We start from the raw sequence: 21,887 nt of genomic DNA on the forward strand, positions 1-21,887 counted from the left end.
ATAGAACTTTAAAATACCAAAATAAAGTTTCTCCAAAATTAGAATTCTATATCCAGGGAAAATAATTCCTCAAAAATGAAAGGAGACCAAATTCATAAAAATTTATACACTAAATATGTACAAATTTTTATAATTATTTTCTTAATAAAGCTTAAAGCAATAAAAGGAGAATAAATACATTTTTCTCACCAACAAAAACAGAAGATTCACCACAAGGAATCATGATCTAAAAGAAAATGTAAAAGGAGTTCTTCAGGCAGAGGGAAATAATCACACAGGGAAACATGAAATATCAGGAAAAAATGAAGAGCAACAGAGAGTTGCAATATGCAGATAAATATAAATGATATTGACATGTACATATTAATAATAATTTGTGGGGTTTAAGATGTGTGTAAAATTAAATACATGACAATAGTAACATAAAATATGGAAGGATATTCATGGAATTTAAAGTGTTTAAAGGTTAGCATTCTTAGAGAAGTAAAAAAAGTAATAACTTTCATGACGATTTAGTCATTTTTTTTTAATAAAAGAGCAAATTCATAAACTTAGACAAAAAGTGAACAAATATTGGTTTTTATTTCAACATTGAAAAGTTTAGTATGCACTTTTACTCACTATTGCTGAAATCTAACAAGCTCCCATTAGAACTTATTTGAGGGTCAAAAGATTGGAATTAGAATGTTCAAGACATTCCAAAATTTTAAGAGTCATGTACCCCATCCATCACCATGGGTGCCTCCCAAATCACAGCTCTTCCACAATCCTACTCCTGGGTACTTCTTTCAATGCTGGATTGTTGATTAATCCCTTATTTTCCTTCCACTTTTTCACTCAATGCCTCATGTATATACATCCATGAAGGACTTAACTGCAATGGAAAGTTCAGGGTAGTTTTGTAGGAATTTTTGGGCTTACAGTCCATTAGCCTCCTAATGTCCCCAAAGAATCATGCCCTCGCATCCCAGGCAGAGCCTACAGAAGTCAGTGGCTGGAAATGGCTGCCCTTCTGTCATTCTGTGAAATTCCTCAGTCAGAGCAGGAGTCAGGGATGAGTTCATTCCAGATAAATAAATTAGAGAGGTTGTGACTTGCTTGGTGCCAGCAGCAAATGTAGCCCAGTTGGGTATTAAATAAAACCAGTCAGTCACAGGAATTTTAAAAAGTGAGGGTGTAAGTGAAGGAGTGGCAAGGGAAAGGGACTGACTCTTGGAGAGAGTCAGGGTTGCCCTGGTTTGAACTTCAGGGCCACACTGTTGATGCAAAACCTCTGACCAGCAGGCCCAGGTCCATCAGGAAACACATGGCCGAGGTGAGCTTCACACTGCAAAGGAGAGAAGCCTCTGTCATTTCTCCACCGAGACAGAGATCTTTACGTGAAAGTAGTCAGATGAACCCCACAGGCCACCCCGTGCTCAACATCTGTGTGGGGGAAAGTCCACTGAATCTGATTAAGACATGAAAGTCTGCAGAGCACAGAAGTGGTCAATTGCTCTGTTTTATCAGAGAGAATGTGAGCAAGTTATTGAACTTAGGCCTTGATTTACTCATCCATAAAATAGGAATGATAATTGTACCTGTTTAAGAGAGCTGTTGACGATTAATTGATATGATGCCTATAAAGCGTTAACACAATTCCTGGGTAAGTACTCAATAATGTGGTTGTGGCCAGTATATTATTATTATTTTTTTTTTATTAAGGATAAAACTAGGCTCTACTTATCTGCTTGCCTCCGGTGTTTTACACCACCAGAACATTTGAGCACACAAGCGAATCAAAATGAGTCTGTTGTCTGGATTGAAGCGCGCTCTCCTACCAAGCTCACAGAGGGAACAGTGCGCTGACGTCACTGCCGTGTCACTCTGTCCATGACACACTGCCAAGTGGGGAAGGAGGTGGGGAGATGCCATGCACACTGGGCCTTTGCTGCCTGTCCTTGTCCTAAAGAATGTGTAGGGCCAACTCCTTCTGATTCTGATCCGGACTCTGCCCCAGCTCTGGAAGGCTAGATCCAGGACAGGCTTCTCAGGGGGTGGGAGGAAGGCTCTTTCTCTTCTCGGCCCGGCCCAGAATGAGGGGAGGGAGGGATCGGAAGCTGCATGAGTAGAAATCCCCTGTGCTTCAGTGACAACTAGACATGCCAAGGACAAGGGAGCTCTTTGGGGCACTGGGACAGCATCAGGGAAAACCCGACCGACAACACAAAGAAACTCACCTGCTTGCAGACAACCTCTGTGCGAGCTGCTCCCAGTGAGGTGTCCACGCGCCTCAGGATTCCTGCGTTGCTTTCATCAGAGCCAGACGTACCGTGGGCCTCAGAAAACGAAGGCCATCCAGTGCCGGAGCAGTACTTTTTCTCAGAACTAAGGAAGACATTCCCAATACTACCGTTATTAACACACAAAGAGCATTTTAGGCTCCAACTCATTTTTCTTTTTTTTTTAAATATATTTTATTGATTTTTTACAGAGAGGGAGAGGGATAGAGAGTTAGAAACATCAATCAGCTGCCTCCTGCACACTCCCTACTGGGGATGTGCCCGCAACCAAGGTACATGCCCTTGACCGGAATCGAACCTGGGACCCTCGAGTCCACAGGCCGACGCTCTATCCACTGAGCCAAACCGGCTGGGGTCCCAACTCATTTTTCTACTCAGCAGATCTGAGTCCCTCCCTCCTCTGCCAGATCCCATGGCCGGTGATATGACAATCAATTCCACAGGGATTTTGCCCACTGCACCTTCACTATGAAACACATTGTCCCATCACAGTGTTTCTTTGATGTTAAAGGTTTCTTTCTCAATGTCCAACAAGAAGCTTTGTGGACTGTGTTGCATATTAAGAAACAGATTAAATCCATGTGTTGTAAATGTAGAAAAGGGGGAAATCAGAGTGAAGTAGCAGCCGTTGAAGGAGGGCATATTGAGCTTGGCCTGTCAGAGAAGCCTGAGGTCTGATGAAGCAGCCACTTTTAGCAACAGAAACTCTGGGTTATCTACACACAGAGGCCTGGCTACCTGTGAGGATCCACGAGCTGACCCTGCCACTTCCCAGCTGTGTGGAATTGGGCAAGCTGCTTCACCTTTCAGCCTTGGTTTCCTCATCTGCAAAAGGGGGTCAATACCTACCTTATGGAGGTGTTTTGAGCATTTAAATAGCTACTTTGTGGAGCATATGGAATGTGCTTATGAAAGAATGTTCACTATGATTATTATTAATTAATAAGCCTGGTCACTCCAAGTCAGTCACTGCAGTGAAGCTGACCCTCTGGGGGAGTCCCACAGGGACCAGTGGTGCTGAAGGCTGGGGAGGCAAGAGGAGGCAACAAACAATCTGCCCACCTAAGACCCGCCTGCTCTGTAAGTGCTTTAACAGACAAGCTCCCTTAAATAGCACCAGGAAAATAGATATCTACATTTTAAATGGCAGTGAGATGGCTCTTAGGAAAAATGAATAGAAGTGAATTATAAATATTGAAAAAAAAACACAAAAAAAAACCCCTGAGCAAAGTGAAAAGAAAAATCTGGCAAATCAATTCTCTAGACTATGAACAGGGAAGGAAAGCTCAGTTTAGAGCATGATTCCCAGCAGAAACATCTAATATAATGCAGTGATTCTCCAACATTCTGGTCTCAGGAACCTTTAATACTAAAAAATTATTGAGGATTGCTGAGAGCTTTTGTTTACATGAGTTATATGTATCAATATTTAACAAATTATAAAAACTGAGAATTTAAAAAATATGCATGCATTATTTAAAAAAAACAATAAATTCATTACATAATATAAATAACATTTTTATGATGATGGTCATATTTTCCATAATGAAACAAACATTTAGTGAGAAGAGTTGCATTGCTTTACAATTCTGCAAATCTCTTTAATGTCTAGCTTAACTAAAGGCAACTGAACCTTTATATGGGCTTTTGCATTCAGCCTGCTGCAGTGTTGTTCTGAGTGAAGTGTAGGAAGAAGGCGTGGCCTTGCAAATATGCAGTTAGAAAAGAGAGGACCTCAGAGGTCCCATGAAAGGGTCCCAGGAATTCCTGGGGCCCTCAGACCAGGCTTTGAGAACCACAGGTATGACTTTGAGGAGTAAGGGCTTTGTCTTCTGAAAGACTTGGGTGTAAATCTGGACTCTGCCTGTTACATCTATGTGACCTTAGCAAGTTATTTAGTTTTTTAAAGCCTTAGCATCCTAATCAATAGATTAGTGATGTCATCATTACCTCACAGGGGTACTGAGAAGACTAGCTGAGATATTTTCTGTATAGCCTAGTGTCAGACATATGGTACATAAGTCAGTAGCTAGTATTTTTTTAATATCATCATTATTATCCATGACATTTGAACAGGTGGGGGTCCAATTAGAAGTGTCTGCATATTCAGGTTGAGTTCTTTACGATCCTTTTGTAAGGGTTCAAAAATATTCATCCATGCCACTCTGGCCCAGGTAGAAACATCTCAAGTATCTTTTAAACATATCCTTTCAACTCTCAACATTATATATAAACTAGTGGTTATTAAAGGAATTTCCGTGGAGAATTATGAACACAATAAATTTTTTTAATGAATGAATCTCAAACTAATAAAAAGTCACTTAAAATATTTTATGGGAAACAATAAACCTTTATTGATGCAATTAACAGAATCTGGAGATTTTGCCAAGTAATAAGAGAGGGCCATCATACATAATTTAAGACTGAGAACCTAAATATTAAGGCCAATTAGAATTCTAATATACATAATGAAATAATTAGCAGATTATAAGGCCCACCCTTGGAAAACTAAAACCACTCTGGATCATTGCTTCTCATATACTCTTTCATTTATTATTCATTTCTGAAAGTTCTAAAGCCTCCAAACCAATAGCACAGGCATCTGGTGATAACTGACAACCCTAGTAGTATCTTAGAAAAATTTCTGTTAACTTGAAAGAATTCGAATTTTCAAAAAGGGGGTTTTAAACAATGTTAGTTACTGGTAACATGTAGGACATGAGATGTTACATAAAAAGGGAACTAAGCCCTGAGCGCTGGTTAGAGCGTTGGTCTGTGCACTGAAGGGTCGTAGGCTCAATTCCCAGTCAAGGGCATATACCTGGGTATGGGTTTGCTTCCTACTCCGGTCAGGGTGTGGTGCATGCAGGAGGCAACCAATCGATGTGTCTCTCACACTGATGCTTCTCTCCCTCCCTCCCCTCTCCCTTCTACTCTCTCTGAAAAGCAATGGAAAAATGTCCTCAAGTGAGGATTTAAAAAAAGAAGGGAACTAATATCAGGCTCTGTTTTCTCCTAAGATTTATGACCATGAAATATGACCACAGTAAATTTTAGTACACACTTCCAAAATTGGTGTCTGGAGGGAAGGAGAAGGAAGGTGAATGGAGGGAGTAGGGAGGGGGCAAAGTCACAAAGTGACAGTCTGGAGTCCCCAGGGGAGTGATAACATCCTGAGAGTGTCCTTGACCCTGGGAAACCCTGATTTAAAGGTCTCTGATTTGGAGAGTCAGCAGGTCTCCCAGAATCTGCACCATACTGGTTCCAAGTGAAGGAAAGTCTGCAGGCAGCAACGAACCCATCTACCCAGAGGCAGTGGTCCCACATCCACTTGACTCTAACTGTTTAGCTGTGGTGGACCATCTTTTCACCTTCTTTTGACTCTGTACAAGTATTTGAAGGAATGTGTATTTTTCTCTACCCTACTCCCTATTATTAAGGCTGGTAACTGGGGACAGAGAGAGGGGGAAATGAGAGGCAAAACAAGAATAATTCCCAAGACTAGCTTCTTAAATGGGAAGCATGTTCAAGAATATAGTCTTCATTTATAGGTTCTCACTAATCAGAATACCTTCTCAAGAATGCCTCATTATCAGATCCACTCATGTATATAGCCCTAAAAAGGATCTATCTCTATCACTGCTAATGCTGCTGTTAGTATCGAGTGCTTGGCATGTGTGAGGCATTGCTCTGATGCTCTTGCATGTCTTAACTAAGAACTCAGTTCATCGAAGGAAATGTAGGAGAATGTTCTTACAAGGTCGGCTTCTAATCTTTTGTCTTCCCCCTGGCCAGTTTTGCTCAGTGGTTAGAGTGTCAGCCTATGGACTGAAGGATCTTGGGTTGGATTCCAGTCAAGGGCACGTACCTCAGCTACAGGTTCCATCCCCGGCCCTTGAGGTGTGTGTGGGAAGCAACCAGTCAATGCAGCTCTACCACACTGTTTTTCTCCTGTCTTTCCCCCTCCCTTCTACTCACTCTAATAATCAACAGAAAAAATATCCTCAAGTGAGGATTAAGAACAAAAATAATAATAATCTTTTGTCGTCACAGTCCAAAGACAGACACAGAACATCTGTCTCTTTGCCATATAGTGACAAAGCAGTCCTTGATACTTTCACAACATGGTTCTTGGGCTTAAAGCAGGCTGGCCCTCTCAAGTCCTGCTCCTCCTCTTCAATGGGACCAAAGGTCATGGCATAATTAACGTCTCAGAATACGCACATGTTACTGTGTCAAAACTAACCTTTGTCTCTTAGCTGTCCCAGGCCATCCTGGGCTGACTGCCATCTTAGATATCTCCTCACGGGCTACTGACAGAATGAATGAATCTGGGCAAAGGCCTGCCTTCCATGAGCATGAAGGAAAATCAATCTTAATTGTTCCTCATTCTTGAAGGCGGGCCTGGCTTTCCAAACTCAGCTCACATTAGCAGGAAAACCCAGTCGGCTCAAAGCCCAAAGGACAGAATGAAGCACTGCCTAATGGAAGACTCACAGAACTGGCTTGATTTATATTTTATTCTAAACCAATTTAGGGTTGATGCAAAAAGAAAACAACATCTTTGAAGTTCTAAAAAACAAGACTTCAAAGATGTTTTCCTTTCTTCTCCATTGAGTCTTCTTTTTTTAGACTGTTTCCTGCATGTCTAAACAAAAAAGTCTTTGTTGAGAGATTTCAGATCCTGATTGACTTAAAAGAGGCTTTGAAATCAAGGGACAATTAAATTTACTTTCAGCTACATAGAAGAGGGATGGTATTCACTACTATCAAGCATTGTGGGGAATCTGTCCTCATAAAATTCTACATTTTCTAAATTGAATTATAAACCCATTTTCCCTGGGAGAGATATAGTTTTAATCACATGGCCAAGCAAATGCTATTATGGTTTAGATTTCTTTAAATACTTTCCCAGGAAAAACTACTAATAGCTTTCTCTTATGGTGCCCACCAAGATTTATTATCTTGCTGTTTTTCGAGGATACAGAAAGAAAGAATATAGGCTAAGAAGTCTTGTTTACTGCTCTAAATGCTAGAAATAATTAAGACAAGCAAGGATCTTATACAAATAGCTCTCCTTATAGCAACCATGCCAGATGAGAAGGACAATTAAAAACAACACGAGTACGTTTTTATCCAGGGCCTCAAATGAGGCAGAGCTGAAGGACCTTAGAAGTCTGTTACCCTTCAGAATCCCTTGGTCTTTGATCTCACCTGAAGAGTGGGCTGTCACAGCACACACAGTGATACATTCCCGATGCCTTGTTATTCAGGTAGGTCCCACTGAAAGGCTGAAAGTCAATCCGATACGTCATGTTCAGGTTTCTCATAACACCAACAGGAGATAATACAATAGATTTAAATCCAAGATGAAGTCCCCAAATAAAGGACTTTATGTACTAATTTGACAAAGTGCAAATATCACCAGAGAGAAGATTACCACACCCCCAATGAAGCAGCCTGTGGGCTTATTTACAACCCAGACACTAATTGTGCCAAATATTCAAATTATGACATTCATAATGCCCTGTATTTACATAGCACCTTTCATCCGGGAACATCAAAGTCCATGAAAAGGGGAGAGAACAGTCCTCTGGATTGTGTAAGATTTCAGTCTCCATTTGAAAAGAGTCAATACAACAGGAATCTAGCTTTTCGTTGAAAACACTTTGAAATCTCCAATTAAAGAGAGAACATAAATACATAAAAAGTATCGCTCAGTGAGATCAGGATTGTGCCTTTAATATGCTTCACATAGTGTTCAGGACACTGCATACTTAATAAATGTTAAATAATGAGCTAAATTCTTCCAGTGCCTAAGTGACGACTTAGATGGAATTACTATGCTCACTGTGGCTTCAGAGTTTGTAGGTTTTCAAAGGTCTCTTAAGAGGAACACAGAGACTTCAAGCAATGAGTGAGCTGAGTCAATGTTTTATTAAAAGTTATTTTACAAAATGAATCTCATTGGTTTAAAAAAAAAGATGATTTTTGTCCAATTCTTTTTGTCAAAGAAAATTAAAGAAAAATAACCCTTTCACTAGCCAACTATGAACCACTGTCTCATTTTATGGGATGGAAGAGAAGCGGAAGTACAGAATGGCTCACTGAGCCACAGAGCTGACTCAGGAAATACGTTGGACTCTTCTGGCCACTCTCGATTTCTCAACTCAACAAGTTCACAGGTTAAACATTCAAATTCCCTGAAGTGGTATTAACAGCACATTTCCAGGGAGCTAAATAATGGACCATTTCAAATTAACCTACTGAGCCTACCATCTGGCCACACTTGGATGTTTTTCCTCTTTAAAGTCCCTAAACGTCGTAGCTGAAGAAATCTGAACCGTAGTGACCTGGTTGTTCTACGGCCCATCCCCCTGAACGCTTGCTCCCAACGTTGGTATGAATGAGCACCTGTCAGGAGGATGAAGTTTCACATACCTCCCACCGGGCCTGATGATAAACACAAGCCCAAGGGCTCCCAATCCTAAAGCTGATCTAGAAAAACCTACTCATAGGATCCAGACAACCTGATAACATTAAAAATATGATTCTGGCCCTAGCTGGTTTGGCTCAGTGGATAGAGCGCAAGCCTGCAGACTGAAGGGTCCCAGGTTTGAATCCAGTCAAGGGCACATGCCTGGTTGCGGTCTCTATCCCCAGTAGGGGGCGTGCAGGAGGCAGCTAATCAATGATTCTCATCATTGATGTTTCTATCTCTATCTCCCTCTCCCTTCCTATCTCAAATCAATAAAAATATATTTTAAAAAATATAATTTTGTCATTGCATCATTACAGGGGCCAGCTGGACAGAGAAAGTAACAGAGAACTGGTATTATAGTTTTTTAAAAATATGAAATAAAAAGGAAGCCCCAGCTGACATATTTGATGAAATGACATCTCTGAGCTGCCTCCTTGCCTGATTTCCTGATGTCTCCCTCTCCCTTCCCCAGTTTCATACGAACCATAGCTCTTATTTAGGGCTAAACTCAGTTTCCATCTCAATTGTTCATACTAGTGTTCATACCTGGAAGCCTAATATGTGCCCAGTGGAAACTTAAACTGGGTGTGCACACTGGGTGTCCACATGAAGAAGGGGTTGGAGCAGGGGAAGAACACACCGGAGGCAGATAATAATCGAATAGCCACTAATACAGGCCTACATTTAGCTGCGGCAGGAGCAGTGGCAATAAAAATAAGAGGATAAATTCAAGAATTATTTCGAAGAGAGAACTGAATGACTGTATGGGGAAGGGGACAGGGTCAGAGATGGCATGACTCTCAAGATACCCTTGGGGTTTTCAAGGTCTGTGCTATGGACGGAATGTTTGTAGAAGCCTAATCCCCAATGTGATGGTATTTGGAGGTGGGACCTTTGGAAGGTGACTTGGTCATGAGGGTGGAGCCCTCCTGAATAAGACGGAGCCCTTGGTAAGAAGAGACAGGAGAGAGAAACTGCTCTCTTTCTCCATCATGTGAGGACACAGCAAGAAGGCGGCCATCTGTAAACCAGGAGGAAAGCTTTCTCCAGTCATTGACGTGCCGGCTCCTTGATCTTGGACTTTCTAGCCTCCAGAACAGTGAGAAATAAATGTTTGTGGTCTCCGCCCTCCAGTCTATAGTATTCTGCTACTGCCGCTCAAACTGACTAAGACAGACTATCTGGACCAATGGGAGTTCTCCCTTCTTTGATCTTGTCAATACAACATACCTGTTGGAAACAGATTACACCCTGAAAAGGGATGATTTGTGGGTAATTTAATACAGAACTACTCACAAACTATTTCCACAAGGCGAATGGACATCCACAAGGGAGGGTAGGCACCCCTGGGCCAATGACCATAAGCCTGTGGGACAAAGGCAGGGGCGGTCAGCAGGACCTGTGACCCTGCAGCTGTAGGCGAGGGCTGCCTGGGCAGCTGCAACCTGGACACAGAAAGCGGCAGGTATTATACTTTTTTAAAAACTGAAATGAAAAGGAAGCCCTAGCTGACATATTAGATGAAACGACATCTCTGAGCTGCCTCCTTGCCTGATTTCCTGATGTCTCCCTCTCCCGTCCCCAATTTCATCCAGCCCTAGCTCTCATTTAGGGCTAAACTCAGCTTCCATCTCAATTGTTCATACTAGAGGAACACAGTTCCAGGAAGCACTGTGGTTCCCGGCTTCTCTATCCTGCCATCTCACCTCCCGGCATCTCCCATTGGGGGAGCTCAATCAGTAGCCAGAGGACAAGGGAGATGGTTACTCTTCTCAGTGCTCAGAGCAGGTGAAGCCCAGTGGAGAGCAGATGTGGAGGCCAGACAGAGGCCTGCATAAAGCCTACCTCTATTGCTATCTGACTTCTAGTTATTGCTCAGCCACGCTGTAAGCTCCTTCACCACACCTCGCAGAGTGCTGGCACATTACTGCTGCCCAATAAAAACACGTGGAACTCAATGTTAACTTTGAGTCACCAAATAGAAAGCTTAGATGTTTTACTTCTCTTTCCTTAGGCCCATGAAGCCAACAAAGGCTTATATTCTAAAAAGTTAAATGTGACAACGGATCAAGTGAAAAGGATTTATAACATTAGTTAAAAATAATGGATGAGGCTCATTTTGTAAAATGGCCAAATGCACAGAACATAATGTACCATCTGTCTGAGAATTCCACAGATTTATTCTCCTAAACATCTGGCAATTCATCTCCAGGCTCTGTAAACATTCCAAACTCTGCCTGAGAGCAGGGCTGGCTTAGAATATTCTGGAAATATGCACTACTATACAGAGCATCACGTATGGCTCCCTTGTGCCATCTGCAATAATGGTGAATATAGTCTCTTTCCCAGTAAAGGCTTTATTAAAATGCCGCCCACAGGAAGTTTTCAAAATTACCAGTCTTTCATGAAAATCTATTGGGATCTGCTGGCCTGTCTTATGACTGCAGCATAGGAGAAGCTGAGGGTGAGACCATGATTATAAGGCCACATGCAATTGGACAGCTACTTGAACTTTGCCGGGAGTGCTAAGGTAAAGATATAAATACTCCACAACTTTGCAAACCACTGTGCTGTGGTCCTCTATGGGGTCTGCTTCACAAATGAAAGCATCTAATAACAAGTTCAATACTTATATTCCAGTGCCCATATGTGGGTCTAAGACAGACCACCTGTTAAGAAATGCAGGGCTGTAAAAATGACATTATAATGAGGAGCCACTGAGGCCTATTCTCTCAGGAAATGAATAAAGGTGAGATTGTTGAATATAGTATAAATAATGTTTCCACCTCTTAGTCTTCAGTCACTTAACATTCAGAAAATTTATTTTTTATTGCCAGACACCATGTTATGTGCTAGGAATACATCAACCATGGCTAATGCTATGAAGGAAAAGGGCTGTTAAAGCAAACCCAGCTTGGGGCTGAGAAAAGGCTTCTCTAAGGAAATGAAACATGGGCTGAGAGCTGAAATATAGGTCTGAATGAATTGGGGGGCGGGGGTGATGAGAAAGGAGAACACAGGTACAAGAGCCCTAGGGGAGAAGTGAGCCCAGGGCCTGTGAGAGGTGAGAGGACAGTGTGGTTAACATGCAGAGATCGAGAGGTAAAAAGGCAGGATTTGAGGATGGGGATGGGAGGTAGGGGTCAGACCCCTTAGGTCCTTGTTATCTATTTAAACACTTCCCTCTTTGCCTTTAAAGCAGTGGGAGCCACGGAAGGATTCTGAGCAGGGGAGCGATGTGATCAGATTTGCATTTTGAAAAGATCTTTGGCGGCCGTGTGGGGAATAGGAGCAAGAATGGCTGTAAGTAGAACAGTTGGAGGTTACTACAGTCTGACCAGCGAGAGAGGGTGGGAACCTGGGCCAGCCTGGCAGCAAGAGCAGTGGACAGCAGGAGAGCGAGTGGGAGGTAATTTTGGAGGCAGAAGAGATGGAGGGTGGAGAGTGACATGGCCCAGGGAAGGTGTCTGGTTTCTACAGCTGGATGGACAGCAATGGCCTGAGAACGAAGCAGGGGCCCCGATCTGTCGAGTAGGTGATGATGAGTTAGGTTTTGTGATTAGATCTCTCCCAATCCTGATCTCCAGGCCTGCAAGCAGAAAACTGTCCGTCAGTTTAGCTTACCGGTTCAGTTCCTTTTTCTCTGGTGACATAGAACTGCTCGGGAGTCAGCTTCTTTCGCCACTCACTCTTGGTGAGAGATGGCTCATGCTTTGTAAGAGACCCTGTATTGTTAAATAAGATTGATTTTTTATTAAAACAAAAAGGCATAATGACCTTTTCTTCCTCAGCCTGTCTCCTAAAGGGCACTATCACCCAGCAGAATAAGTCCATCCCTTCCCTTCTCCCACGCCTTCATTCTTCACAGGAACCAGAAAGCTCCGGTACAAAATGCTTTAATTGAGTCATTAGTTTAATAAGAAATGAGTAATAAGTAGAGAGCCAGTTTTCTAGTCTCCCTAGAGCATAGAAGCTAAAGAGGCAGCTGAAATATGAAATAATGCCAAATAAATTCCCCTCAGGTACCTGAGGGTAGAAATTGATCCTTCTTCCATTACTTATGTTCAAAGGAGAAGTTTCTGTCAGGATACATCTGGGAGTAGTTGAGTGATTGGAGAGAAAAGAACGCTGAGCTGGTGGATTATTAAACTCCTTTCCCTTGCGGGTTTATAAAGCTATCTCTGACTTTGTTTGGCAAGGGAGGTCTTTATTAAAAAAATTTTTTGTGAGGAAAAAAAGACTCCTATAGCATATACTCCTGAAAGGGAAACTGAGACCCACCATAATCTATTCTAATGCTTCGTGGTTTTTGTTCACATTTTGTTTTCTTCCTTCTACTCTCTCTGGCTTCTATCTTACTACTTCTATCCCTATGGAAATATAGCTCAATTACACATAATTTTTCAGGAACCCATCTCTTGAGAAATGTATTTATGTGACAATAATTACTGGTCAGTGGCTTTCAGAGTTATCAGGCAGGACGCCAAGTTATAAATGGAGAAGGAATGATAAAAATGTTTAAGTCACCATTTTTGCAATCACTAAAATAATAACCGATTCAAGTAAGAATCATCAGGGGATTCCAAACTCCCTAGGTAAAAGACTGTTGAAGAATGGAATAGTCAAACATTTTCAAAATATGATGCCAAATATTAATTACAAGGAAGAATATTTTCAAAATATTCCTTGACAATGGAAAAATGAAGAAGTCACCACCTTAACCAAGTAAGCAAAGTTAGCATCAGCAACAGTAGGGCAAGCCCACATAATGTGTCGTGCGTGTGATGCACTGGGGATACATCACCCCCCACCCCCCCATCTTCCCCCCAACTGCACTGAATCTGTTCTCGGATAGCTCATGGAGGACTTCTAAGTAAAAGTGTCCCTAGGAACATTTCATCCCTATCTCCTTTACTTCTCGATAATACACTCGATCATCTCTCTTTTGGGGTATATTCTATTCCTTTGGCTTCCATGACACCAAATTCTCTAGAGCATCCAATTACTCCCTTTCAGTATCTTTACTCAACTCCCCTTCCCCTAGCCATCCCTGGTATCTCGGTGTGCTTCAGAGGAATCTATCCATCCTAGGCTTTCTTCTATCATCACTCCACACCTGCTTCCTGGGTGGGTTTATCCATCTGGTAGCTTCAAGACCCCCAAATATATTTTTATCCCCATCCTCAATCTCTCTGCTGAGCTCCAGATCCATATACAGGGGTGGGCAAAAGTAGATTTACAGTTGCGGGTGACATTTTTTGTTAATAAAGCTATTATAATAATCATAATCTACATGTCTTTTTTCCATTCGAACAACTGTAAACCTACTTTTGCCCACCCTGTATAATCGACACTTGGATATCTGTACTAGGATGTCCCATCTCAAACAACATGCACAGAAGGCCTTTATGTACCTCCCCCACCCCACCCCAAATCTGCTCCCCTTCTCACATGTTCTAGCCCATCATTTAAACCAGAAAGCCAGGCCATGATCCATGATTCTTCCCTTTTCCTTGCACCAAGCCCTGTTGGTCCTACTTCCTAAATAACTCTAGATCTGTTCATTCTCACTTTTCTGCTGCCACCTTGCATTAGGCCACCATTATCTCCAGCACAGATTATTACAAAAGTCTCATTGGTATGCCCTTGCCCATCCTAACCACTTCCTTTTTCTCACTGCACCAAACTGTTCAATGCAACATAATACACTCAAGTTAAATTCCAAACTCCTTAATGTGACTTCAAGGCCCTGTGTGATTTGAGCCTAGATTAAGGTGACCAGATGTCCCGCTTTTTAACAATTTGTCCCGCGTCCCACAGCGTTTTAAAAAAGTCCCGATTTTTGGAAAGAATGCACGACAAGCTAGGGAACAGCGGGAGAACGGGAAGGGAATATACGGTTTTCGGCGGCCATGTGGCTATTTAGCCAGGATATGAGTTTTATATTATTTTTGTTAATTTTATAATGTTAAACTTTAATAATAACAAATAATTGTTGAGAACTGATTATCGAGAACTGCTTATCAAAGTTCGCATTGTTGATCAGTTGTTAGAATTCGACCACCATTGTTTGGACTTAATGAACAATGGCATTTTTTGGGATTGGCAACGATGAAAACATTTTGTAACTGTATCTCAGACGATACACATCGTACTGCGTGCTAGTAAGCTAGTTAAACAAGTGATGTCATTACAAATCAGCTATTCAGATAATTTAGGTAAGTAATTTATTTATTTCATAAATACATAAATTTTCTTGAATTTAGCAGACAGTACTCATATTATTTATATTTTATAGTGGCGGCAAAAAGTCTAGCGCCGGCCTTAAAAGTGACACTTATGACTTACGTTACAGCAAATTCAGAGGAAAAATAATACAAGTTAGTATTGTTATTATTTAGAAAGAAATATAGGATTAAAATAATTTTTAAAATATAGTTACTTTATAACAATCAAATTAATTTAATTTATAAACTAACAATAAAATATGTTCATGTAATTATGTACCTACTTACTGTGTTTTTAAGCAATATGTATATAATAATTTATAATATAATTTTAAATTATTTTTTTTATATTTTTAACATAATGAGATAATGAGTAAGAAAAGAGGATGCAAATTCAATGATGATCTAAGAAGTGAATTTCCTTTTATTAAAAAAAACAAAAGCGATTACAATATAGACCAAATTTTTAATCAAGAACGCCCCCCGCCTCCCCTCCCCCCCCTGGCCCCGGTCAAGGGTGTCCCGCTTTACCAATGTTAAAATCTGGTCACCTTAGCCTAGTTACCACCTTCAACTCCTCCCTTCCACTATGTTCCAGTTCTTCTGAACTGCAGTCCTCTGAGTCCTCAGAACTTGTCATGGTGTGCCCAGCTTTTTACTTGTTGGTGAGATGGGAGTGAAAACTTCCAAGATCCTTACATTCTGGACCAGAAACTGGAGGCCTTCAATCTCTGGTCTCAGTTTATATGTTAATTCTCCAGGAGACCCTCCCTGACCACCACCACCCCCTCCCCAAGTCTGGGCTGCAAGATCCTCCTCTGTGTTCTTCCTTTATAGACTATTTAATCACAATGATGGGAAGCTAATTTGTGTGGATGTCTATAAAGTCTACCGAGTCTATAAAGTAGTAAGATAGAAGCCAGACTAGAAGCTGAACATCTGAAAGAATTGTCTTTGTCCAATGTATCCCTAGTATATATTGTAGTGCTTTGGCATTTAATATTCATTTCTTCATTCGGTCAGTCAACAAATACTTATAGAATACCTACTGTATGCCAGATACTATTCTAAATGTTAGGGATTTAGGGGTAAAGAAAACAGATAAGAATCACTGCCGTTAGGGAGTAGAGGTAAAATTAACTAAGTAAAGGATATAGACCTTTAGGTGATTTTTTCAAAAATCACAAAGGCAAGCAGAGAGTGAGGATGTGTGTATACGTGTATTTATGTGTGCATATATATGTGCACATGTACACACACACACACAATTTCCAATAGAGTAGTCAGAGAAGGCCTTATTAAGAAGATGACGTATCACCTAAGACTTAAAGGAAACGAACAAACATGCCATGGGAATATGTACCAGAAGAGCACTGCAGGCAGGTGGGGTGGGCCTGGCACGCGTGATGAACAGCAAGGAGAGCAGAGGCACTGGAGTGGAGTGAGCAAGGGAAGGTTAGTGGAAGTGAGAACAGAAAGGCAATGAAGCCAGATCAGTTAGGGCCTTGAAGGCTAGTGTAAAGACACTGACTTTTATTCTGAGTAAGTTTGGAAGTCACTGGAAGGTTAGCGGAGGCATATCATGACCTAACATTTAAAAAGGATTAGTGGCTGACATACGTTTAAAAAAAAAAAATGAAGCAGGGCAAAGGCTGAAGCTGGGAAATCAGTATGAAGGCAACGAACAATCTGGCTGAGAGATGGAAGAGACTGGGATCAGGGTGGGAGCAGACACTAGAGTGGTCAGACGCCAGAAGCATTCTGGAGGCAGAGCAGGAGGGTGTGCTGATGGGTCACACAGGGAGTATGAGAGAAAGGAAAGGGTCACAGGTCCCTACTCCAAGGCTTTGGTCGTGCACTGGACAAAGGGGAAGACTACAGAAGAAGCAGGTGTGGAAGCTTGGTGTTAGGTGTACGTTTAACAATGTCAATGAGATATTCAAATGGAGAGGTGAGGTAGGCAGTTGGATATATATGGATTTGGAGTTCAGGGAGAGGCTCAAGGTAGAGATGTACACTTGGGACTCCTCAGCATTAAGATGTATTTAAAGCCCCAAGTCAATGAGTGTAGACAGAACAGAGAGGCCCAAGGGCTTAACTCTGAGGCACTCCAAACATGCAGGCTGAGGATTCGGGGAGGAATGGACAGAGGTGGAACGGAACTGAAAGAATGCGGTGTCCTGGCCACTAAGTATTTTAAGAAAAATGGCATAATCTACTGTGTTGAAAGATCAAGAAAGAGATGAGTGATAATTGACCGAGTTTAGCAATGTGGAGATCACTGGTGATGTGAAAAGGAGGAGTGTAGGCGAATCTGATTGGAATAGATTTAATAAAAGAAAAGAAAGAGGGAAAGGGAGATGGTGTCTGGAGGAAGCTGGGAAGGAAAGTCAGGTCAAGAGCATTTTTTAACATGAGAAAGTCACAGTATTCTAGTATGTTGATGGGACTAATTCAGTGGAGAGGATAAATTGATGATTTAGGAAAGAAAGGGGATCATTGTGGAGTTATTTTCTACCTTGAGTACACCAAATATGGAAAACAATTAAATTGAGAAAAATTTAACTGACTATATAAGCTTTAGATAACTATTCAAGATGATAATACAGGAGTTTTATAAAGCACTGCAAGCTTAACTACCAACAGAATGGTTGAAACGTTTTAAAATCATTTTAGGCTGGGTTATCAGGTAGAGTTGTTTTGTTACTACTTTAAGAGCAAATAGGATGAGAACTAGTTTTAATGGACGTGAATTATTTGCTTAAGCATAAGGGAAGTAAAAGGCATTCCATTTTAGACTACTTAAAAAACTGGTAGATGAATGGGTATAACTACATTTTACAAGCCTTCAACCAAGGGCAAGATGCTAAGAGATGACCAGTGCCAATGTGTCAGAGTGATCTAAGCTGGGACGTGTCAACAAAGGCCACCCCAAAAGGTGAAAAATTGTAGAGTTAAAACAGGCTTTGCTAGTGAGAATGGACTGTTTCGGTTTCTCCTTCTAGAGCATTAACTCTGGTCTAGAGGGGAATTTATGAAATCTGAACCCTGGCTATCACTGACATCTACCAAAGAAAGGAACAACAGAGCGCCTTGATGAAAGCTCTCCTTACCCTTCAAACACCTGTGCTGCCAGGCCACTCCACGTGTATTCTTGGCTCTGGCGAAGATCTTGCATTATTTCTACAGATAGCTAAGTAGAGGATCAACTTTTGGTATTAAGGTTGGGATTTATAGTCTGTAAAGCTGCCATTATCTTCCTAGGTCCTTTTGGGGAGGGAGTGGAATGGGATCGGAGGAAAAAACCTATTGTCTCCTGGAAGTATTGCCCTTTAGTGACTTTCAGCATGCAGTTCAATATAACAGTTACCACTGGGAAGTGGGAACTCTTATAGGGCCAGAATCAGCGGGATTCCCATGCTTCAACTTTGAACCTAAGGCATGAATCCTGTTTGAGCTTCCAGCTCCCTCTCCCCCAGCTCTGTATTTTACTTCAACTGTTAGAGTGCCTACCTGTTGTCAGACTCTCACCTTCTTCCTCTGCCCTAATTGCTTTTAGTTTAAAACATATTTTTTAAAGTCTGAAACAAAGTAATGACTCCTTCATCTAAACAATGAGAAACTACATTTTTCATGGCTCTTCTAATCCTTATCTATACGTACCTTTTACGCTGCTATTGTGTGGAAAAGGTTTCATTGATGGGTATCAATGTTCAGACTAGTTGATGAAGCACAAATTCAAGCACCAAGTACACAACACTTTGTTGCCAATCTGCCAGTGTGGATGAGAGTGTCAAGGGGAATAGACTCTGCCTTGATAGCCAAATGGCAAATGGTCAGTTGAGTGCTCTCAGGTCAGGATATATGTGGTCTGCCTCACTTGCAGAGGTTTAAGCTGGGTGTTATGAACTGAATGGTGCACCGCCCCCCTCCCCCAACCCCCAAACACACTTCATATGTCCCAATCCTCAGTATCTCAGAATGTAATCGTATTTGGAGATAGGACTGTTAAAGAGATGATTATGTTAAAATGAGGCCAACTGGATGGACCCTAACCCAATATGACTGCTGTCTCTGTATGAAGAGGAAGAGACACCAGGGATGTGAAAGCACACACACACACACAAAGGCGCTCTGCAAAGGAAGGAGACAGGCCTCAGGGGAAAGCAACCCTGCTGGACACTTGGATCTTGGACTTGCAGCCGCTAGAACTGTTAGGAAATACATTTCTGTTGTTTCAGCCACCCGGCCTATGGTATTTTGTTAGGGCAGCCTGAGCGGAGGAATACGCTCTTTGTGCTGTGTGCTTTGCACAGGCTAGATTTCTTGTTGGCCATATGTTCCATAAGGGGGACCTTGATTTTCTCTTCTTCAAGCAAACACACTCTTGCTCATATGGTTACCCACTGGTTACCTCCCTCTGGTTTTGCTAACCTTTCTGGCCACAGATGCTACACTGCCAATTGTCACACATGAGCCAGCCTCATTTCAATAACTACTTGTTGAAACTAAAAGAACTAATTAGGGACTGGGGTAAAACCAGTCTCATCTGTAGACTTGACCTTCTCTCCCACCACAGTGACTGGACCATTTTAAACTTTGGCTCAGGTGGTCTCCTCGCAGAGTAGCTCTAGGAAGAATGCTTTCCTGAAACAACAGATTGTTTTCTCCAAATACTCCTAACTTTCCTCTTCAATTTGCTCTTTCTCAATCCGGATGACAAAATCACAAGGGCCTTGCCTTTTGTTTATCAGAAGTCCTCTGGAGAACAGTCCTCTGTCACTTGCAATGTCTTCTCATTTCTCTTTCCCTCCAGCCATCTTCCAGTCCACAACATAGGTTAAATGTGGACTACACTTTTGTCTTTCCCATTTACTTATGTAAGCATAACTAACATTCATTGTGTGCTTATTAAGTGCCAATTATTGTGATAAAGCATTTAAAATTATTTTTCCCATTTGTTCTGTACAAAAACCCCATTATTGTCATTATCCATATTTTATAGAAGAACAGGTTTAAACTCACCAAGTTCAAGATGTGTCCAAAGACATAGCCAGTAAGGAATACTGTCCACACCGAAGCCCTTTATTTCCTGTTAATCATTTTTAATGGGTGCTTCAGAGTCTGTTGAGCTTGCTTGGTTTATATAAGCATTCCTTAACTGGTGGACATTTAGGTTATAGCCAGTTTCTGGTTCTTAAAAACAGTGCTCTTAAAACATCTTTGCGCACGTAGCTTTGTCCTTTAGAATAACTTCCTTAGAATAAACGCCTAGGAGGGATGTCTGATAAGTTACACAGTTCTAATTACCTACTGGTGTCTGGCCAAATTTTAATGTTGCTGAAGAGCTTCAGACCCAAAGGCAATTCATTAGGCTGTTTCCGACAGCACCAAGTACATTCATAAAGGACACGTTTCTGCTGAAACCACCAGCCCAGAAAGGGAAGTAAGGAGAGCTCTAGCCTACAATTATGACGTTTCCATCACTGGAGGTTCTCAGCAAACCAGTGCGTGGCACACAGTAGGCAGGCAACAAATACGGTCCGATTGGCTAATTATAGGCACCAATGGGGTTCTGAAGGGCATAACCGGAAGTCATGTGGGATCAGCTACTACTCCATAACACTACATTTTTGAAAACTCCCAGGAATAAAGAGTTCCAAGTGACGGGGAACATTTTCAGGGGCGTTCGGTCTCTCTAAATGTCTTCAATGGACACAGAACAGAAGTGGATTCAGAGATGGCCTGGAGGCCAACCCTCAGGGGCCACTAAAGGACCTGGAAACAGATCTGAAAGAGTAACATGCAAAGACTCCCCGAAGTGACCGAGGCGCCAGAGGCTTTTTGCAAAACACACACACACATTCCTCGGGTCTGCCTCAGCCCCTGACAAAGCACGACTCTCAGTTTCGGGGGGACGGGTTATTAGCCGCTGTGTCCCTGGGTCCTGGAACACACCCACAAACAGCAGGGCAGGGAGCCAATGCACAGGAACCCGGGTCTAAAGCGCCCGCACTGGAGGCGGGAGGGTCAGCACCCAGGCGCGCACAGGGGAGCGCGGCGTCGCGCCGTGGGCTCCACCGCAGCCCCACGACGAGCGTCAGGGGCTCCTGGGCCCGCGATTTTACGCAAAAGAAAGGAAAATGTGTGCCCGTCCTGGGCGAGGATCCATAGCTTTCCTGCAGTTCTCAGGACCTCCCTGCTGCCCCTCCGCGCTTACAGCCAGTGTCCTCGCCGGGCCCGGAGCCAGCGCGCAGGCACCCAGGTCGCGGCGAGGGAAACGGAGAGCCCGAAAGACGGGGGGCGGCGGCGGGGCCCGCGTCCTACCTGCGTCCCCGTGTCCCGCCCTGGCGCCGAGCACAAGACTAACAGGTCGGCCTCCCGCCGCCCGAGCAGGCGCCTCTCGGAAGAGCGGCCGGAGCCTGCGGAGGAGGAGCGCCATGGCGCCGCCGTGCGCAGTCCCCGCCCCGCGCGCCGCCTCGCCCTGCGCCCCGCCCCGCGCACCGCGCTCCCTCCCTCCGCGCCCCTCCTCTCACCCTCCTCCCGCTCCCGCCCCTACCCGCCCTCCCTTGGCTCTCCCTGCCCCCCGCCCCCTTGCCCTCCCGACTGCCCCCTCCCCTTCTCCCGGCCTCTCCTTCGGGCCTGCCCCAGCCCCGCGCCACCCAGGCCCCCTCCGCTCTCCCCGAACCCAAACGCTGGTCTGTTTGCATTTTCTAGAATTCTAGATGAAGGGAACTATAGATGGGTTTGCATTTTCTTGAGTTGAATATAAGTGAAATCATAGGAAATGTACTTGATTTTGTCTCACTTCTTTCACTCAGCATAAATATTTCAACACTTGTTTTTTGGGGTGTAAATTATTCATCCCCTGTTAGTGCTAATACTCCATTTATGACT

At 42.8% G+C, this 21,887-nt stretch overlaps 1 protein-coding gene across 1 annotated transcript; it reads right to left on the bottom strand.

The window, feature by feature from the left end:
* Nucleotides 1-553: 553 nt before the first annotated feature.
* MSRB2 (methionine sulfoxide reductase B2) lies at nucleotides 554-21,443 on the bottom strand. The gene is made up of 5 exons (XM_008148890.3): nucleotides 21,318-21,443; nucleotides 12,388-12,488; nucleotides 7,497-7,573; nucleotides 2,220-2,367; nucleotides 554-1,327 (listed from the first exon to the last, which is right to left on the bottom strand). Exons 1-5 carry the CDS (start codon nucleotides 21,430-21,432, stop codon nucleotides 1,223-1,225), a joined length of 546 nt encoding a protein of 181 aa, XP_008147112.2. The 5' UTR covers nucleotides 21,433-21,443; the 3' UTR covers nucleotides 554-1,222.
* Nucleotides 21,444-21,887: the final 444 nt, after the last annotated feature.

Source organism: Eptesicus fuscus, chromosome 2 (genome assembly GCF_027574615.1).
Source record: "Eptesicus fuscus isolate TK198812 chromosome 2, DD_ASM_mEF_20220401, whole genome shotgun sequence".
Lineage (NCBI taxonomy): Eukaryota > Metazoa > Chordata > Mammalia > Chiroptera > Vespertilionidae > Eptesicus > Eptesicus fuscus.

Coding starts and splice junctions, on each gene's coding strand:
- MSRB2 (XM_008148890.3), bottom strand. CDS start 21,432: ATGGCGCTCCTCCTCCGCAGGCTCCGGCCGCTCTTCCGAGAGGCGCCT. Junction 2,368..7,496: donor TGTGACAGCCCACTCTTCAG/GTGAGATCAAAG, acceptor TGTCTTCCTTAG/TTCTGAGAAAAAGTACTGCT. Junction 1,328..2,219: donor CAGAGGTTGTCTGCAAGCAG/GTGAGTTTCTTT, acceptor TCTCCTTTGCAG/TGTGAAGCTCACCTCGGCCA.